This window comes from Notechis scutatus, chromosome 2 (assembly GCF_049901735.1).
Source record: "Notechis scutatus isolate UNSWTSFEM ecotype Mainland chromosome 2, rNotScu1.2, whole genome shotgun sequence".
Taxonomy (NCBI): Eukaryota; Metazoa; Chordata; class Lepidosauria; order Squamata; family Elapidae; genus Notechis; species Notechis scutatus.
The window spans coordinates 144,234,414-144,254,644 of NC_142010.1; the positions used below are offsets into that span (position 1 = coordinate 144,234,414).

Consider the following 20,231-nt stretch of genomic DNA (forward strand, 5'->3'; position numbering starts at 1 on the left):
AATATGCTTTGAGGCATTTCTTTCAAACCTCACGGGGGGCTAGACAATTATTTTTAAACATGTTACATAACAATTTTATATTAGAATCAACTCTCTTTATATTCCATTCAGAATATACGTATATTCTATTTAGAATCCATGTATCTATATTCCATATTGATAAAAAATATGGAGAATTATTCTCAAGAAACTTCCTGGGAAAAAGTTAAAAGGTGGTGGGGAGAGGCTGGAATGAAGACTGAAAGGAATGGAAATCAAGAGCTCCCCCTAATGGACAGACATGGAGTATTCAGGGAACAGTGTCGATGTAAAAGAAACTCAAGAAGAACCTTTAGTTACCAGAGACAATGGCTTAAATCCTTGCTAATCTAAAGAACAGGGGGTGGCAGGAGGATGCTTGGGTTAGCAATCCCAGGGTTTCAAGAGTGAATAAGCCATTTTACAGAGTTATCCCCTAACTCATCCTAGATACATACTGTATTCTTATTTTCTTCAGCAGTATATTTGCAAGAATTCAGGTCAAGTGCAGGTTGATCAAATTACAAATATACAGGTCCCGGATTTTTGTTTTTTTTTACCTGGACCGCAAGATGCCCCAAGGCGAGCTTGGCTCAAGAAACACACTTATAAATAAAGAATTGCAAAGCCCAGGACTGTATTTTGAACATTAAATGAATTGCAAGTAAAAAAAATACACTTCTGGATAATAACTGTGCCTTTAAAAATGTATTTCAACAGCACAATTTGTGAGTTAGCATTTGGGGGGTTCTCTTTGTTGCTGTTGTAAGGGCTCATGGAAACTAGGGAGTCAGAAAAACCTGCTTAAGAATTGCAAATCCCTCCCAAGACTATTATTATGGTAAACCTCAATCTACCTTCTGCTCACTGATGATCTAACAGAGAGACTAAGATGAGAAATGAACTCCAAGATCGGGCTGGTAAGAGGGTGGACTAAATTCGGCTGAAAGCTTATTATGCTTCCTAAATGCGCTCATTGTATTTACCTGAAAGGAAGGCAAGCTGTTTTGTTCTAAATACTTTATCATTAAAATGGGAGGATTGTCTTAAATTCACCAAAAATACAGCAAGGGAGGAAAGGAGGCTATTTAAAAAAAAAAACTAATCTTCCTCTGGCAGGGGGCCATCTTAAATTCAGGACTATCTCCTTTTCTAGTAATTATTTTACAATGCAGTGTTTATTTCAAATACGAAGCTGTCTCTGTCTTCATTCCAGTCCTCTCAATAACCCTTCAGAATAAAGTATCACTAATGGTTGTTTGGAATGGATCCTGAGGCTGGAAAAAGAAGCTAGCACCAAAACCTCACCAGAAATTTTCCACAATTAACCTGGATTTTAACTCAGCCTCTGTATCCTGCAAACCTCTATTTCCTCTACAGGTACTTCTCAACTACGGCTACTTTGAGATATGCAGATTTCAGTTCCCAGAATTCCCTAGCCGCCATGGAATTCTGGGAGTTGAAGTCCATATATCTTAAAAGTAGCCACGGTTGAGAAGCATTTATTTACAGCACGGGTGTAAAATTCGCCGTGTCACGTTGCCATCACATGACATTTTACAATGTTTTTCCCATTCGCGGAGCTGGGGTGGGTGTGGCATGCACGTGATTCATCCTGTGGGCCTCCAGTTTGACACCCCTGTTCTACAGGGTTGACATTTGCTCAAGGTGAAGAATTTGAAGAAACAAAACGAACATTAGGAGAGTAAAAATTGATTTGCACAACAAGTGCCATCTGAATAGAATGTCCAACGTGCAGAGATTGATCCTAGGCTATTCATATACAGCCAGCCTGCCCAATATGGGGCACTAGTCACATATATCTAATTTTATTCAGCCATTTTGTCTAAAATTAGACAACAAATGACCAACTGTACATCTCCCCTCCCCCAGCCCTTCTGTATCCTGGCTTAAATCTAAACTTATCCCTTACTCTTCTCCTTTTCCTCATCATCCAAACAGGCTTGAAACCACTTGGTTAACAAGGTTGCTTTTTATGGGATGTAAGTGCCCCTCTCTCCGGCTAAGAGCTGTTTGCTGGATGCTGTTTTCTTGTCAGCCATCATTCTCATGCAGTTGTGTCAACAGTGCGTTCCCTTCCAAGCAGGGGTGTGTGAACTCGGAGCTTGCAGACAAGAGAGCCACACAATTCGGCAAGTAGTCCAGTTCAGAAAGATACGAGGGCCCCTGCATTTAGGGGCAGAATATAATTTTAACTGATCTAATACTGCTGGGAATGGGCACAGCAATGGACGTTTCTATACTACCACCGTCACCATATTACATACATCAAGGCCCAGATACCGTGTCTTATGGTGCCCCTGCCAACTTCAGTGCCTCAATTCATTCGGTAAAAACCAACCCTGTTCCTCTATGGGATCCTTTAAAAAAAAAAAAAAATCCCTCTGGCTCTCCAGGACCCATTACAGCGTGGTAGTGTGTATGTGGTTGCAATCATGCTCTTCTATAGCCATGGCTGAGAGCAGAAAGAGCCAGGAAGTAGTTAAAGCTAAAGAGGGGGGAATTTATTATTTTATCAAAATGAGGCTATGACAGCTGTTTAAATGCAGGAACATCTGGCAGTCGCCTGACCCTGTGAAGCAGCCGGGCCAGAAGGGGCTCCAGGCACCCATCAGCTACTTTAAGTGGCGATTGAGCATAATAAATGGAAAAGAAGAAAAGAGCCAGTTCTTTCCCCTCAGAACAGGGCAGTGCTGAATGCAGCCAGTGAGCAGATCCAGGGAGAGGACCAGCTGAATTATCTGGGAAGGAGGACATATGCCCTTGTCCAAGGGTCAGAAGTAGACAAAGATGGCTCTATGCCATGATTTTAGGAAGTTACTTCATGGCCAGTAAGTGAATAACCCTGAAGTAGAGCAGACTGGCCCATTTTCATAGAGGGGGAACCTGCTTTCCGAAATAGGCCTTGGTGAGATAAGCAGCCAAGTTCGCAAGCCTCAATACAGGTAGTCCTCGACTTACAACAGTTCACTTAAGTGTCCATTCGTACTTACAACGGCACTGACAAAAAGTGCCATTATAGGACCGTTTTTCCAAGTTATGACCTTTGCAGCATCCCCATGGTCAAAAATGATCAAAATTCAGTCACTTGGCCACTGTCTCATATTTATGACCGTCGCAGTGTCCTGAGATCCTCTTCCGCGACCTTCTGACAAGCAAAGTCAATGGGGAAGCCAGATTCACTCAACAGCCCTGTTACTAATTGAACAACTGCAGTGATTCACTTAACAACTGTGACAAGAAATGGGGCAAAACTCATTTAATAAATGTCTCACTTAGCAACAGAAATGATGGGCTCCATTGTGGTCGTAAGTCAAGGCCTACCTGCAGAGACTCCCCCAGGCTGGAATCTGATATGTTCAGTGGAACCAGGAATAAGAAATCCCAAGAAACTCAAGATCAGTTACAGCCCTTCCGCGCCCTTGAGAACCAAAGATAAAATTGACCTTTCCCTCCAAGTTGCGCTGTGCCTGATGAATTGGGGTATCAATGTATCTGAAGCCCCCAACGCTCACCAAGGGGACACAGGGAAAAGTGAGAAATGCAATCAGGCAATAGCATCAAAAAATTCCCCCTGCAGAGCAAAATTGGAAGCGTGCCAGTCTGCTTTGATGCAAATTCAAATTGCAACACGAAGGCGCTCCGATGCAATTGAGACAAGAGCTTACTCATTCTTCCCAGCCATGCCAGAGTGTCTCAGTCCATCACACCTTCTACACTTAAATGTGATTACAGGAGGAAGGGGGTCACAGGAAGCGAAGCTGGATTCAAGGAGGAAGAAAAAAAGACCGGTGTATCAGACTCAAAGTAATGTACCAGTTGCAAATGTCTCTGGTTTAACTTGGCTTGGTTTTTTTTCCTTACACGGTTCTCTTATAACATTCTCAAAATGTTGAGTTAATATACACGAGATTTTCAGAAAATGGCTTCGCTACAGGTGTAGAACTCAGTTTTCTAGAGTGTGTCTTTTTTAAAAATTTCTTTTTATCCTACCTTTATTATTTTTAGAAACAGCTCAAGGTGGCAAACATACCTAATACCTTTCTTCCTCTGTTTTCCACACAACAACCCTGTGAAGCTTGGCTGAGAGAGAATAACTGACCCAGAGACACCCAGGTGGTTTTCATGCCTAAGAAAGGCCTAGAATTGACAGTCTCCTGGTTTCTAGATTGGGCCCTTAACTAGACCAAACTGGCTTGGCTTTTAGTTCAACCATGCCTTTATTTTGCAAAATAAAAACAACATTCCTCCAAACACAGATAACTTTTCCCCATTATGCAAAAACAAATGCGTTTTTCTAAAAGCTCAAAATCAGTTGGTTACACATGGCTCACGGTAGTCCAAATCTTGCCCTATGCTCAAATGCATCTTCAACCACACATCTTCTAATCATGTCCTTTCCAAGGCCTTTACTTACTCAGTTATTATTACCCCCTCCCCACAGCATTGCCGGGCTAAATAATTTAAAATTAGGTAATCTCCAGTACACGTACAAAATATGTGTTCTAGGCAAAACTGCATGCTTCTTTCTCTTTGCAGTGTTTGGGGTGTTTTAAATTGATTTTATTAGCCATAAGCTCTGGATCTGTCTCTCATAATCTGCGAACATCTGCTGACAGTATCTGCTCAAAACCATGGTAATTTTAAAAAAGAAACCTGAAGATGCAAAACCACAAGAGAACTAAGGCAGCCACAAACTTTCTTTTAATTACCAGCTGACATAAGTACAGCCAGAAACTTTTCAAAAGTTGGTTCCCTGGTTAAGTACCATAAGCAAAAAGCTGGGTATAAGGTAAACCTCACCTGAACAACTTGTAAAACAGCATCCAATCCTATAGCAGAATATGCCTATTTTAGTTTTTATTCATTTCATATTTCTAAACCGCCCAACTCCCTATAGTCGGTGTACGATTGCCAGTTGGTCTACCAATTTCATCTAAGCTTGAAGGCAGATCATGTTGGCAATGGGACACTGGGCTCAGAGTCAAAAGGCATCCAGCAGAATTGCCTTGCAGTGCCTATATGTCAGGATGCTGCCCCCTTTGGAAAGTAGCACCCCTCTGCCCTTCTATAAAAGACAGCCTCTCCGCAAATACACTTTTATGCCAGGTAAAGAACAGGATGCTTGTAATAAGGCACTGTTATGGGGCTTATTTGAGACAGTGGATAAATCCTAGAGAGTCACCTGGAGTTTTGCAAACGATCTCTTTTGGGCAACATCACTAATGAAATTTAGCCTTTGTTCATCACTGGAATAAAAAGTAAGTTCTATCTTTTATATTAGTCAACAGATGTAGCCAGCAGAATGACTACTGATCAATAGAAGATAACATACTTTGCATGCCAAAGATTCTACGCTGGTGTCTCTTGTTTTTGTTTTTAAAAATTGTAGCAATGATATGGAAAAAGCTGACATTCTGGTACTCCATGGTGGCCATATAGTCCAATCTGATACAAGGTTAGCCTCCTAGATTTATAACGTACGAAACTGATTCTGACTCATTCATAGGTAATCTAAACAAAACAAAATCCACATCAAACTCTACGTAAAAGTAATTGGAAATTTTGAACTGAATAGGAAGGGAGCACTCCAGAACCCAAATTCTGAATTCACTGAACTGAGTTGAGTTATCATCTCATGTGCCTTAAGAGACATCTCCTCCCATGGATGTTTTTCTAGACATTTTGTTAAAAAAAAAAGTGGTTATTGAAAATTCTGTGCTTAATAAAAATTAATAACAATTACAAACTAAGAGGAAATATGTAGATGGTAATATACTGTTTTAAGAATGGATTCCACTTCCCGAAGACTAAAAAGTTGGTCTTTTTCTTACATGGAGTGAAAGGAAAGGTCAATATAGATTGTCAGCATAGTGTGGGAACTACTGGGTTTCACATTATCATATGGTATTTTAGATTCTACAATAAGAGACTGAGGCTTTACAAATTTCCTTCATTGTTGTTAGATGGGGTCTGAACAACTGTATTCTCAGACAAAAACCATTTCCTTTTTCTTACGTCTGGACCATCATGAAATACTTGTGTGTAGGGAACACTTATTTGTTCCCCCCAAAAGTATGGAAGACAGGAAAAATACAAAGAATTAGAACACAGGGGATTGGCAGCTAGAAAGGAAATAAACAATGTCTGAATAAAAGAACAAAATATAAAAGCCTCAGAACTTCATAGAGCACCTTCGTAAAAACCAGATTGAGGATTGCAACTAAGAAAGGTCATGCAGACCAAGCGTATTCACTAACGTTTCAGTATCTAGCAGGACCGTCTCATTTCTTATAACTTGGTTTAAAATAAAAAAAACCAGTTGCCAGCCATTTTCCAATTTAATTAGATGTATGTGGGGAGGGTGGATCCCCTTCCCAGAAAAAGGGGAGAGGGTGTCAGAGCTGATAGTTTGTGTTTTTGCACCTATACACACAAAGCTGGTTTGAAAAGCAGGAAAACCATCTCGTTTACACTTTCCCTGGGTGCTCTTTTTTTTAATGCCAAGGTTTAAATAAAGAAATAAATCCTGAAACAACTGAATAATAAACATCTGCATTAGCAGCCACATCTCTTTTTGAAACCCAGCCTAGATCTTGTTCCTTTGATCTCTTTCCTTTCAGACCACTCCCCCTCCCTCCAAAATAAATAAATAAATAAAAATAACATTATCTGTTTAAAACTAAGGTTTTTATCATCTTAACAGCAATTTATTTTGCTGATGAAAAAGGCTAGACGAAGCCTCCAAAGAATTTTCTCTTCTTCTTCCTGCCTTAGAGAACTCAGCCTAGTGAGATCTTACCTTCTGGAAGTCTGAATGGGGAGGGGGAAACAGATCAGCCTTCCTGAAATTGTTGAAAAATAAAAATTGATTGTTATGAAATCCGATTCTCACCAGCCCAGTGCTTAATGAGCCCATTCCTTATTTCTCCCTGCATTATAATGCCGTAAAAAGAAAAATAAGACACACAGAGAGAAAAATTAAAAATGAAGCTGAGGCGCTTCAACTCCTGATTTGCAAGCACTAAAAATGGCAGTGCCATTTACCTGTGAAAGAATTATTTTGCACACAGGCGGCTGTGGATGCAAGCAGGCAGGGAAGAATCAAAATTTTATGATCCTTTCTGAGTGCTATCGTTTGTCCCTTTCTAACAAGAAATGGGGAAGTTAGAAAGTTCCAAGCCACCAGAAAAGGAGTGTGAGATAGTGTTTGCTTTTTTTTTTTTTTTTAAAAAAGACTTTTTAAAAACATGGCAGCTGATTTGATAGAAGGAAGAAAAACATTCAAAGCCTAAAGGGGATCCTAGCAGAAAAAGGCAAAAGGTCTGGGTAAAAAGGGCCCCTGCAATTATTTAATATCACTTCCATTAAGTGCTTCTTTATTCAACTTAACTGGATAAATTGAAGGCACAGGCCTCCAGGTAAACAGTTAGTGGGGAAACTATAGCCTCGGTTTAACAATAACAAAAAAAAAAAAACATTATTTCCAGGCTAACCTATTTATAATACACTTGGTGTGCAAACTAACCTGGAAGCATATTGTCTGCAGCAACACAATCACCTCTCTTTTGTGTGTGTGTAATAGAGGAAATGATTTGTTTGGGGCTGGAGTGTCATTCCCTTTTTCAACCCTATTGCTTCAGAAGATGAGTTCAAGTGGCTCATAAGATCAGGAGGAAGGCAACCAGGTTTTGTGCCAGCAAGAGGCTTGCATACAAAGGCAGCTCCTAGACCCACTGGTTTGTTTATCTCTGCCTAGCCAAAATTCTTCCCTGAGGAAATCTAGGAGCTGGCCTGGAAAATCTCCTGGGGAGACTAAACAATGGATCAAAGGCTTCACCACACCTGAGACTGGTAGAACTAAATTCACAATGAGTAAAAAGAGGTAAGGAAAGGTCAATGCTTTGCTTAAAATTACTCCTTTTAATTCGGATGCCAGGAATAAATAACCATTAGGTTGAGGAAAGGCCAGGAACGGCACCAGAAAAAGCTTGTACCCCTCTTCTAACCCCTGACTGGAGCTGTGCTCTGGAAAAAAAAAAACAGTGATGATGTGAGAAATCACGAATTGGAATTTAAAAAAAACTATGTCTTGGATGGCGGTGGGAATTTGGCATTGAGGTGACCCATTCCATACCTCCTAGGAAATCCTGCTACATATATAAATGTGGAGTGCGTGGTACTTCCACGCAACCCTTCCCAAGAATACAATCGATTGGAATTTCGGTGGGCGGGCTCACACATCCAAGTATGTAACACACCGCCCGTCCACTATTTGCTTGCGTGGGTGTCTCCGCTGCACGGTATATTCACGCAAAACGAGCCACGGTACCTCTAAAAACTGTCATTCCCACGTTATCAACACCGCAATTATCTTTACAACAAGGCACGGATCAACCCCGGCCCGCACAGCAGCTCGCGGGAAGCGCACGGCCACGTGCCTGGCGTTTGTACACACAACCAGTAGTACGTGACGGCGCAGCCGAGCTTCAACAGTTGCACCCGCGGGGCTCGAAAAGTAACGCTCGTCCTATTCCGAGCCGAGCGGAACCCGACAGCCGCTTCCACGAGGCGTCCCGGGGCACGAAGGCGTGCAAAAGTCGCGTTGTTGCCCGGCGGGCGGGCTGGCTGGCCCCGACCAGCTTCCAACCGCGGCTGCTCGAAGGGGATGCGCGGGTGCCCTCCTCCTCCTCCTGCGTTTGGATCGCGGCGGAGGAGCTGGCTGCCTCGACGGTTTTCCGCCAGGCGCTAAGAAGACGGAAATCCACCACCACCACGCTTCTCCCACCCAAACGCGGTTCGTCCCGCCACGCCGATCCTCCCGGGTTCCCCAGACCTCAGCGTCACGCGCGAACTTTGGAAACCCGCGTCAGAGTCTCCTCCGCTCGCTTCTTAGCAAACGCAGCCCAGAGTCGAGTCAAAGTTAGGAAAAAGAGCAGCGGCGTCGTCGTCGGGGGGGGCGGGGGGGGGGAAGCTGCCGGCAAACGCCCCCCTCTCGAGCCACCCCGCGGTTGCTAGTTCCCGGTCGAACCGGGCGCTCTCGGCTTCTCGACGTCCCCGCTCCCTCTTCCTCTCGCCTCCGGGACCAAGTTTTGCTCCCGGTGCGAGGTTGCCGTCCCCGGGCCACGCCAACTTTCGCCCGGCGCTTCCCCGCGTCCGCCAGTCGGCTCCCGCCCGCGGTCGTCCTCCGACGCGCCTTACCTCTCGCACAAGCCACTGGCTGAGGGCGAGCCGTACCCAGCTGAGGACCTTCATGTTTCAAGGGAGCGATCTTTTCACCAGCATTGAGAGCGGGAAGGAGAGGAGGGAAAAACTGGAGAGCCAGAGGGAGGAAGAAAAAGAGAGAAGGAGAGGTTGGAAGGAAAGAGGTGGGGAGGCCGAGAGCTGCGGTTTAAGAAAGACCCCCCTCCTCCTCCTCCCAAAAAAAAAAAAAAAAAAAAAGACAGGCAATCCTCGGGGTGGGGAGCGGAGCGCGAAAGAGCGGAGCGGGAGAAGAAGGACGAGCAGCAGGTTCTCGGAGCAGCAACCCAAGATGCACCGAGCCCTGACAGGAAGGGAGGGGGACAAATGCAGAAAGTTGACTCTGCACTTGAGTGGGGATGGAGGTGGGTGGGGGCGCTCCAGCACAGGCGGGCGTGAGTTGCACGTGCCCTGCCCGGGGACAGAAAGGGGCGGGGGCGGACCTTAAAATTCCGTGTTTCACCAATTCCCAACCCTTAGTACCACAACCCTGGTGGCTGGAGATGTTGCCGTCTTCTGTCTGAAGGCCACGGCCGATCTGGAAGGGGGAGGGATTAAGGAAAGGACCCTCTCTTACCATGTTAATAAGAGGCACGGGTGGGCCAGAGCAAGAAAACGGGGGAGGGGGGCGTTCTTAAGATAAGGGGGGGCAGCTTAAGGGATTTTGCAAAGGAAGATCTGTGGGTAGCTGGGTTGGTTCTGAATATGTGATCTCAAAGAAAAGGGTAAAGTTTACCACAAAATGACTATCTATCTATCTATCTATCTATCTATCTATCTATCTATCTATCTATCTATCTATCTATCTATCTATCTTTGGTCTATATGACTATATATATATGAGATATATATATAGGATATATATATGTATGTATGCATGTATGTATGTTATTCAGCTTTGTTCTGGTATTTTCCCACCTCATTATAGTTGTGCTTTTAAAGTTGCAGCAACGTGTGTGTGTGTATGTGTGTGTGTATATATATATATATATGAGAGATATTTCGCATAACCCTTGCCTGAGGTGGGAAGACTGCTTGGTGTTAAACCCTTTATTCCATCTGGCAGAAGAAATGTTGGAGAGAGTCAGAAGGAGCCACAAATAGAAAGAGTAGGCTCTGAGCTTTGGCATCTGTTTTCAGCCTAAGGTCGTATCAAAGAAAGAAACGCATAAAAGTACATTTTCATCTCTTTATTTTCTTTTCATGGTGAGAAAGCGGTGGATGGGTTCCTCCGATGGCTTCTATCCTGACTCAGAAGTGTGTGTGAGAGAAAGAAAGAAGAGTGCATCTTATATTTTAAGGAGACTTTACCTCAGTAACAACACTCAATCGAAGCATCTTTGACACACACCCCTCGCTTTCCATAACGTCTAGCATATTTGAGATTTCAGAAGAGTTACAATTAAGAAAACAAGGACCAGAAGGGCATTATGATAAACTTGTTCATCCACCACCAAACTCTTGGTTAACAAATAGTATTCTCCAGCTCATGCAGAGCTTCCTTCTTTCGCCCTTGAGATACTATTATTTTTTTAAAAAAAATGGGAATGCAGTTTCCCCAGCAGAGAACATGTATATCTAGGCTTAAAGCCCGGTGTTATACTCCACCTGGATGGACCGCAGGTCACATAAAGAATGTGGCATCCCTCTGGACCTTCAAATGCAGGCAGACTACAGAGAGGTACAGACTACTACAGAGAGGTATTTAGATGCCAGTCCTTCTAATTCAGGGTATAATTATTGCAGACTCTTAGTCTGCCCATTCGTATCCTCCAAGCGGCATGAAAAGGTTGCCTCTTGTATATGCGGAAGGTGCTGTCTCATTGGCAGGCAGTAATTCTTTCATTTCAGCCCAAATAGATATTCAAGGGTTATTTTTCTTTTCCCTCCCCTTGAAGGCTGACATGGCTCTTCGGAGTGCATAAGCAGCCAAGGCAGAGGGTGACTGGGAGAAAAAAAAAAGAGGAAATAGAGATGGGGGGGGACAGAAAGATGGAGGAAGCCCCTGCCCCCCAAAACTGAGGTCTTTTAGCTGCTGGCACCAGCAGTTGCTTAGCCTTTAATTGGCCAGCTGGCTGATTGGCAGCTGGTGCAGCAGGCGCGCTGTTACCCCAATGGTGGCTGTCCGACCTGCTTGGCGTTTGGAAATGGTGGTTGGGAAGCTACTGCCCAAACTGAACAAACAGATCTCCCATTCAGCTGCTGTTTTCCAAGCAGGGAAGTCATGGAGCTTGAGAAAATGCTCAGGTGCAGCTCGAGGTGGCAATTCGCTTTCTCAATGCTGTGTATATTTTGTGGCAAAGCACTAGCTTTTAGCCCAGGGGATTATGGACCATCTTCTAGATAGAAAGAGGCTGGATGTTCTATCTGGTTGCAGTCAATGAATGAATGAATGAATGAAAATACGTTCCCATTGGTAAAACTGGATGCTTTTTTGAGCTGGGAACTTGATTAGCCAGTTCCAAGTATCATGAAACTTTCCTCATTTGCTAGTATTTTTACTGAATTGTCCAATATGTATTATTATATGTAATATATATGTGTGTGTGTGTGTGTATGTGTGTTTTCTGAGGTTTTCGCAGGTATTTCTATGTGGATCTTTGGTTATTCGGGTTTTCTCCCGCGTAAAATTGGAAGTATCTAGCCTAGATACTTCCAATTTTACGCGGGAGAAAACCCGAATAACCAAAGATTCTCATATGTATGTATGTATGTATGTATGTATGTATGTATGTATGTATGTATGTATAATCTCCTAATGAGGCACATTAGCAGCAGTGTGGTAAATGGAAGGATTTAACATCCATATCTGGGTGGCTGAGATCTCCATGTTACAATGTGGCCAAAGTGAATCCCTACATTCTTCAGTGTATGTTTCTTTTTAAAATCTCAGTTGTTTCCCTCAGAAAGGCTTGGTTGTAAGGGTCACACATTTTGAAAATTACCACAAGAGCAGTGTTAGTGGCATCTTTCCAGGGGCACAACTGGAGGAAAAACTCTTTTTAGCAGATTGCCAAGTGGCCTTTTTGCTGGTGGAATTATCTCCTCTTAAAGAGGTTTTCCTGGTGCTGTGGCATTTACCAACAAATGCTTCTTGTTTTGATTGTCATCCTCTTCATTTCTTCTAAAACTTCTAAAATTCACCCAAATAAATAGTTACTACTTGGGAGTTCATTTTATTGACTTCATTCTCACTATCTAAAGCAGAGGTCTCCAAACTTGGCAACTTTAAGATTGGTGGACTTCAACTCCCAGAATTCTGGGAGTTGAAGTCCACAAGTCTTAAAATTGCCAAGTTTGGGAACCCCTGATCTAAAGCAATGGTGTCCAACCTTGGCAACTTTAGGACCTGTGATCTAAGTTGCCAAGGTTGGACACAACTGCTCTAAAGAGTCTCGTTATCAGGAGGGATACAAAAATTGTAAATGAAACAAATTTTCTGATACTGATCTCACATTGAAATCTCATTATATTCCAGGCCTGTCTCAGGTATGGTCCTACTAATGCATTGCTTTTTCCAACTTTTTGATCATATCTAATGAAATTTAAATACGCTGGGAAAATATAAGCCGTCTATAAAGTCTTTGGTGCAGTTCAAGATACAGTATATCTTGAAAAAGACTGAATTCTCTCGGATATTGTCTAGATATGTGCCTGTAGGTCAGGATAGCATTCTAGCAACCATCCCAAACTGGATGCCTTCTAGATACCTTGAAATTACAGCTCCCAGAATTTCCAAGCAGGAATGTATTTCAGTTTGCAGCCACTGGATACATATCAAAGGGTTTTGTATTTTTTTTTAACATTCTGCATTTGCCAGGGGTATATTTATTCCTTTCAGAATGAAAAACATAACGTTAAATTGATGTTTTACTCGCTTGGGGTTCACCTTTCTGAATAGATGAGCTAATTGCCGTGCGTCAATCTTACAAATGCAGGCCTGAGAATATAAATACAACAAAAATCGTGAGAGACCTATGTCCAAAGATACATATGAATAGTCGGAATATGAAATATTGAGCTGAGGCAGGGCTAGGGCTTGGATACAGCACATGTCTTGCATTCAGAAGGACTCTAACATTACATATCTGATATTAGCACAATTGAGAAAGTCCAGAAATATTTCACAAGAAGAGTTCTCCACTCCTCTACTCGTTGTAGAATACCTTATGCCACCAGACTTGAAATTCTAGAACTAGAAAACCTTGAATTACGCCGTCTTCGGTCTGATTTAAGCATGGTATATAAAATCATACATTGCAATGTCCTACCTGTCAATGAATACTTCAGCTTCAACCATAACAACACAAGAGCACACAATAGATACAAACTCAAAGTTAACCGCACCAAACTTGATTGCAGGAAATACGACCAGCAATAGAGTGGTCAATGTCTGGAATACTCTACCCGACTCTGTAGTTTCTTCCCCAAACCCCAAAAACTTTAACCTTAGACTGTCTACTATTGACCTCACCCCTTTCCTAAGAGGTCTGTAGGGGGTGTGCATAAGCGCACCAACGTGCCTACTGTCCCTGTCCTATTGTTTCTCTTACTCTTCTTTTATTTTTCTTATATGTACCCATTTCATGTATTCACAACTATGTATACACTTATACTTATTATCTTGTAAACAATTGGCAAATCAAATAAATAAATAAATAAATAAATAAATGACTATGTTAAAAAAGCAGCAGTGCCCCAAAATACCTCAACCTAACCCTGGAGCCACTGTTCATCACAGCCATTGGATGCCATCAAGTCAGGCCTGAGTCTTGATCTCCATCTTGGTCTCTCTGACAACAAGCCAGAGTTCTTCTAAGGATTTTCCAGCGATCTCCTTGACCCCAGCTAGCCTGTTGCATTTGTGTTCTCCTATTTCTTAACCATGCCAAGTGGAGACACGTATTCTAGTCCACCACAGAATTACAGTACAAACAGTTCGTTTTGGGACCATTTGAAGTTACAATGGCACTGAAAACTTATCACACCATTTTTCACACTTAATGACCATTGTGGCATCCCCCATGGTCATGCGGTTTACATTTGGATGCTTGACAAGCAGTTCATATTTATGATGGTTGTAGTGTCCCTCTTCGCAACTTTCTGACAAGCCAAGTCTGTCAGAATATTCATGAACTGGCAGAGACATGGTTAACATGGTCAGCCAATGTGAGCTGAATTAGAAACTGAAACTTAAAAGAGAATCTGGGCGTGGCTTCTCTTTACTACTATGCTCTGAACCCTGAAGCTGCTGCTTGTGTTTTGCTAGTGTTACGTTGGAAGAATCTACTATTGGTATTGTACATTTTCTCATGTTATTATGAATATAAAGAAATTAATGAATCCTGCTGAATCAGTCATCTGTGTGTGCTTTACGGATCTGAATTTCTGCTGCAAAACCTAATAAAGTCAATGGGGAAGCCAGATTCACTTAACAACTGTGTTACTCATTTAACGACTTGCAGTGATTCACTTAAATAAATGTGGTAGGAAAATTCATAAATCGGGGCAAAACTCAATACATTTCTCACAGCAACATAAATTTGGGCTCCATTGTGGTCATAAGCCGAGAACTAGCTGTACATGAGCTTAGCATGGTGATCCTCAAGAGGGCAGCATCAGGGTGCACTCGATCTAGGACCATGGTGGATTCCTTCTTTATAGCACTTCTGAAACCTGTTTTGTGAGGGGAGGGGGAGAAAGGGCTATGTTCTCCTGACAAGCAATCCAAATTAGGACCTTTTCATTTTTCTTTGGGATAAAAGGAAGTGACAGGACTTCAAAAGTGCAATCAGAACTTTCCTGAATTTGCGAACCAGGTAGTAAGACAACTTGGCCAATCGGATTAAGCCTGCAGGCTAAAACTTCTCCATTCTTAGTCACACAACATGAATCGTAGGTCTATGAAAGAACAAGCAGATATGAAGAATTCAATGAGAGATGAGGACAGGTATAACGTTAAACTATAGGCAGGCCTCAACTTACGACCCATAATCAAGGCCAAAATTTCTGTTGTTCAGTGAGATTTGTGAAGTGAATTCTGCCCCATTTTATGATCTTTCTTGCCCCAGTGGTTAAGTGAGTCGCTGCGGTTGCTAAATGAGTTAACACCATTTGTTCAGTGACTCTGGCTTCCTCATGGCCTTTGCTGATCAGAAGGTTGAAAAAGGGAATCACGTGACCCTGGGACATTGCAACCATCATAAATAGGAAACAGGGGTCAAGTGCTTGAATTTTTGACCACGGGGGGAGGCTGCAAAGATCGTAAGTGTGAAAAACGGTCCTAAGTCCAGAGGTGGTCTTCAGCAGGTTCTGGTTCTGGAGAACCGGTAGTGGAAATTTTAAGTAGTTCGGAGAACCAGGAAATACTCCCTCTGACTGGCTCACCCCCATCTATTCTCTGCCTCCCGAGTCCCAGCTGATCTTCTTTTGGCTGGGTCTTCTTTTGTTGCCTTGCACAGGAGAATGGAGCTGGAAAGCAGGTTAGTGGGGTGGGGAGGGAATGGAGATTTTACAATATCCTGCCACGCACACCAAGCCACGCCCACAGAACTGGCAGTAAAAAAAAATGAATCCCACCACTGCCTAAATCCCTTTTTTCAGTGCCATGGTAACTTTGAGCGGTCATTAAACAAACAAACAAACAGTTGTAAGTGGAGGGCTACCTCTATCGAAGGGCAATTGTAAACTAGTCTCGCCCACCAGCAGGATTATGCAAACCTCAGTTAACTTTGACCTGTCCTATTACTCCTCTGAGAAAATTAAAGGTTTAGAGCAGCAGAAAATACAAGAGAAAAGAAACAAAAGGGCAGTGACGCTCACGGGGCAGTAATGAAGTCCATGGAGACTCCAGTTTTCCAAACAGCTCTTTTTTCAGTGAGAATGATTATGCACTGTCAGATATAAAAAGGCAGGAATTCTGTCTGGGTCGACACCTGTATTGCAAGCATAGGTGGAATAGGCATTTCCAGAGTCATGCATTTGAGATGGCCAGTTATGTAAAGTGAAATAATCAACAAATACATAAATGTACGTCTACCTGTTCCGATATCTTACCCAAGGTTAAAGCATTTCGTCAGGTTTGCACCTTTTGAAAATAATGCAGTGTTATTTTTTTTAATTGTGTCACTTTGGGATTACTGTATTTCATAATGAAAAGGGGAAGTATAAATGGCAGAAATACAGGTCTATGGAAATTCTCATTCATCCATGTCATTGTTGTCCCAAAGGTGCTTTTTTTCAAGAGGCAGCTGGACTTTCTAGAAAACGTCCAGAAAGTCCAAGTTGCCTCTTGGAAAAAAACACCTTTGGGTAGAAATACATACATACAGTACATACATACATACAAAATAAAGTATTGACTAAATTAATACTGTTGAGAGCTCAAATGCATCTCTACTTAGTAAATCTTCTCATAACCTCTTAGGAAGAGCCAATGTTAACTGTAACTTTGAAAGGCTAGGTAGTAAGTCAAGCCAATAAAAATGCAGCAGAAAGAATCACTGAGGAACAAGCATTTTATTAGCATTTTATTAAAGCAGTAAGAGCCGCAGTAGCGTAGTGGTTAGAATGCAGTATTGCAGGCTAACTCTGCTGACTGCCAGCACTTCGATCTTGACCCGTTCAAGGTTGACTCAGCCATCCTTCCAAGGTCGGTAAAATGAGGATCCAGATTGTTGCTGACAATATGCTAACTTTGTAAACCACTTAGAGACGGCTGTAAAGTACTGTGAAGCGGTATAATATATAAGTCTAAGTGCTATTACTATTTTATTGGGTTTGCACCTTTTGAAAATAATGCATTGTTGTTTTAATTATGTTACTTTGGGATTATTGCATTTAATAATGAAAAAGTGCAGTAGAAATGGTAGAAATACTTACAGTACATAACATACATTACAAAATAAAGACATTAAATTAATCAATACTATTAAGAGCTCAAATACATTCCTACTTAGCAAATCTTCTCATAACCTACTAGGAAAAGCCAGTGGTAGCTGTATACTTGCAATGTCAGGTAGTACCAAGTCAAGCCAATAAGAATGCAGCCTGAAGAATAAGCGAGAAACGAGGGAACCAGTGTGATTGGGAAACATTTGAGGTCTGCAAAATTGCAGAACAAAATAAAGACCTGAAAGGAGAGCTCGGGTGGGAATCCTCTTAAACCCCAGGACATTCCAATGAAGGCTGAACCATGGTTATTAGTCACAAATAGCATAAGATGTAGCAAGGCACAAAAAAACCTGGGGAAATTAGGGGTGGCATAGTCTGAAAAGAGTGAGCAAAAATCCCAGAGAGCATTGACTGTTGCCAAAAGTGTCTATGGAAATTCTCAGTCATCCAGGTCATGGTTGTCCCAATGGTGCTTTTTTCAAAAGGAGATTGGACTTTGTTTTTTCTTTAAAGACGTTTCACTCAGGGGTGGGATTCAAAATTTTTAACAACCGGTTCTGTGGATGTGGCTTAGGTGGTGGTCATGTGACTGGGTGGATGTGGCTTGGTGGTCATGTTATTGGCTGGGTGTGGCCAACTCAATATCACTCACATCGAGGCATGCATCTCCTCGCCTGGCCTCTCATGACTGTGGGGATGCTGCAACAGTTGTGGGAAAAATGGTCATAAGTCACTTTTGTCAGTGCCATTGTAACTTTGAATGGTCACTCCACACAAGCAAAGTACCAGCAAAGGAGGGGGAAAAAACTCCAAAGAAGTTCCTGAGACAGGAAGTCTAGTCCTGCCAAGAATGTAATAAGGGTTAATGGACAGGTAGTTTCTGTAAGCAACACCAGAATGTTTCCTTCCTGCCTTCCTTACAGGTTTAGGCCAGTAATTTCTTCTAACAACCGGTTATAGCGAATAGGTGCGAACTGGTAGAATCCCACCCGTGGTTTCACTTCACATCCAAGAAGGCTCTTCAGAACTGAAGAAGCTTCTTGGATGAGAAGCGAAATGTCATCCAAAAAAATCCAAAAAAAGAAAGTCCAGTTGCCTTTTGGGACTGAATATTGCCTCATTTTCTTAGAGGTTCCATTTTCACATTCTAAATACATTTTGTGGATGGAATAGAAAATGTTTCTTCAAAGCCAGCTGGTGGGGTCACAGGTGAGGCTCACTTTTATTCAGGGATTTCCAAACGATGTTAAGTTGCATTTCTCTGGCATAGGTAATTATGGACGGCTTTTGCTCAGCATATTCTATTTCTCATCTAGAAGTCTATTAATTTTGCTCCCAGGCTACATATTTTCCAGAGCAACTGAGCTTCTCTTAGTTTGTGTCTCCTAAGCTTTCTCTAACTCCACCTTCCTCACAGTGTGCAGCAGATGCTGCTCCATCTTTGTTGTCAAAGGAAGGAGATACAGAACTAACACGCTGGCTGACTCAATGAAGTTATTCACTTTTTGCAAATGAAATGACTGCCTCCTTATTATTGTGCCTGTTGCATGAAACAGGTTTTACCTTGTCAAAACGTTGATATTTATTTAAACTGGTTCTTCCTTGTTTCCTACAAATGTAAACATGCTTGTTGAAACAATTCTGTCCTTGTAATTCGTGTGTCTTGCGTGTAAAATTGAGTAAATTTCCCCAAAGTAATAAATCAGAGGTAATAAAAAGCAATAAATCTCCCCAAATATCAAATGCACTCCTTTTCAACAGTTCCATAGGCTGATTCCTGATCAGACATATGATACATTGCACATCCAAACATGTCGGAAGATGTGTTACTTTCAGCAACTGAGATGACATGTTCAAAAATCACACGGCGAGTTTTCAGCTGAAGTAACTGTTGAATCCGAGACATCTGTCTCCTTTTATTCAATCATTTGTTCATCTGATGGGCACATTGTAATGACTGAAACAAATCTACACAGCCTAGTAAAAGGACAGGTTCAGAATTCCCAAGCTTAAAATCCAAGGATCTTATCTTTGACCCTTTGGCTTCTGACTCATAAGTAGAGGAAGAGGGGGAAAAAAATCAATGATTTTGGCTGCGAAAGGAGATAAAGGTGCTAAAGGAGAATCTTAAAATCACGAAAAGGGGCTGATCACAGAGTGGCGATTGTTGAGAAATAATATATTATGGTTCTTGTTCTGAAGGAGTTTCAACCTTTAAGATCTGCTGACAGGTAGGTAGGTGTAGTTTTCGTTCCAGCTTAATCTATTTTTGGAATTGGACAGTCAATGTTGCTCTTTCAATGGTGATTATTGATGTTGTTATTTTAATTTCCCTTCTCTGCATCCAGACAGATTTTTGCAGGCTGCCTTGTCTCGTGTAAAATTGGTGTAAAAATATGCAGTGAATATTGCAGATCCACCTCTGGATTTCGTTCCCATTCCTATTGAATGAGTAGATCTCCAGAAGTGTGCAACGGGTCACAGAAGCATTTAGGAAATGGAAAAGACAGTTTGGGCGGGCGGGGGGGGGGAAGGTGTCCTTACACAGCGACCTTTGGCCCTGCACTGCTCAGGAATAGATGTAGCCCTCTGGGCATCTTAATATTTTTGTCTACAGTTTATGATTTCTGCTACTATTTCTGCTATCCCTGCTGAATTATTTGTGATGCAGTTGCAGTGTGACAGAAATTACAAGAAGGAGCAGGGGCATTGCTGGAATTCCTCAGAGCTTGGCAGAAAGGACGGGCTAACACCAGACCTACACCCCCTACACACACACACACACACACGCGCACACACACACACAAAGACTTCACTGGTCTTTTGAATGGATGTCCTGTACAAAGCAGAGAGATAGCGCCACTCACTTTGTCCACTCTTCCCTCCTGCCAAGAACATCTGCATTTAATGTTTTCAAAATCACCAATAAAACCAATGCAATGTGGAGAGGATAAGAAAGAGGATAAGAAAGGCTGAGTGCCAAAGAATTGAGGCCTTTGAACTATGGTGCTGGAGAAGACTCCTGCAAGTCCCTTGGACTGCAAGGCGAACAAACCAGT

The 20,231-nt window shown here is 42.3% G+C and overlaps 1 protein-coding gene across 1 annotated transcript in view; it reads right to left on the bottom strand.

Annotated features, from left to right (window-relative positions):
- NXPH4 (neurexophilin 4) overlaps positions 1-9,408 on the bottom strand; it is a 111,583-nt gene extending 102,175 nt beyond the window's left edge. Inside the window, exon 1 of the mRNA XM_087956502.1 lies at positions 9,241-9,408. Within this exon, the coding sequence (XP_087812628.1) occupies positions 9,241-9,294 (54 nt within the window). The 5' untranslated portion in view covers positions 9,295-9,408. The remainder of the gene's footprint in view (positions 1-9,240) is intronic.
- Between the last annotated feature and the right edge of the window lie 10,823 nt (positions 9,409-20,231).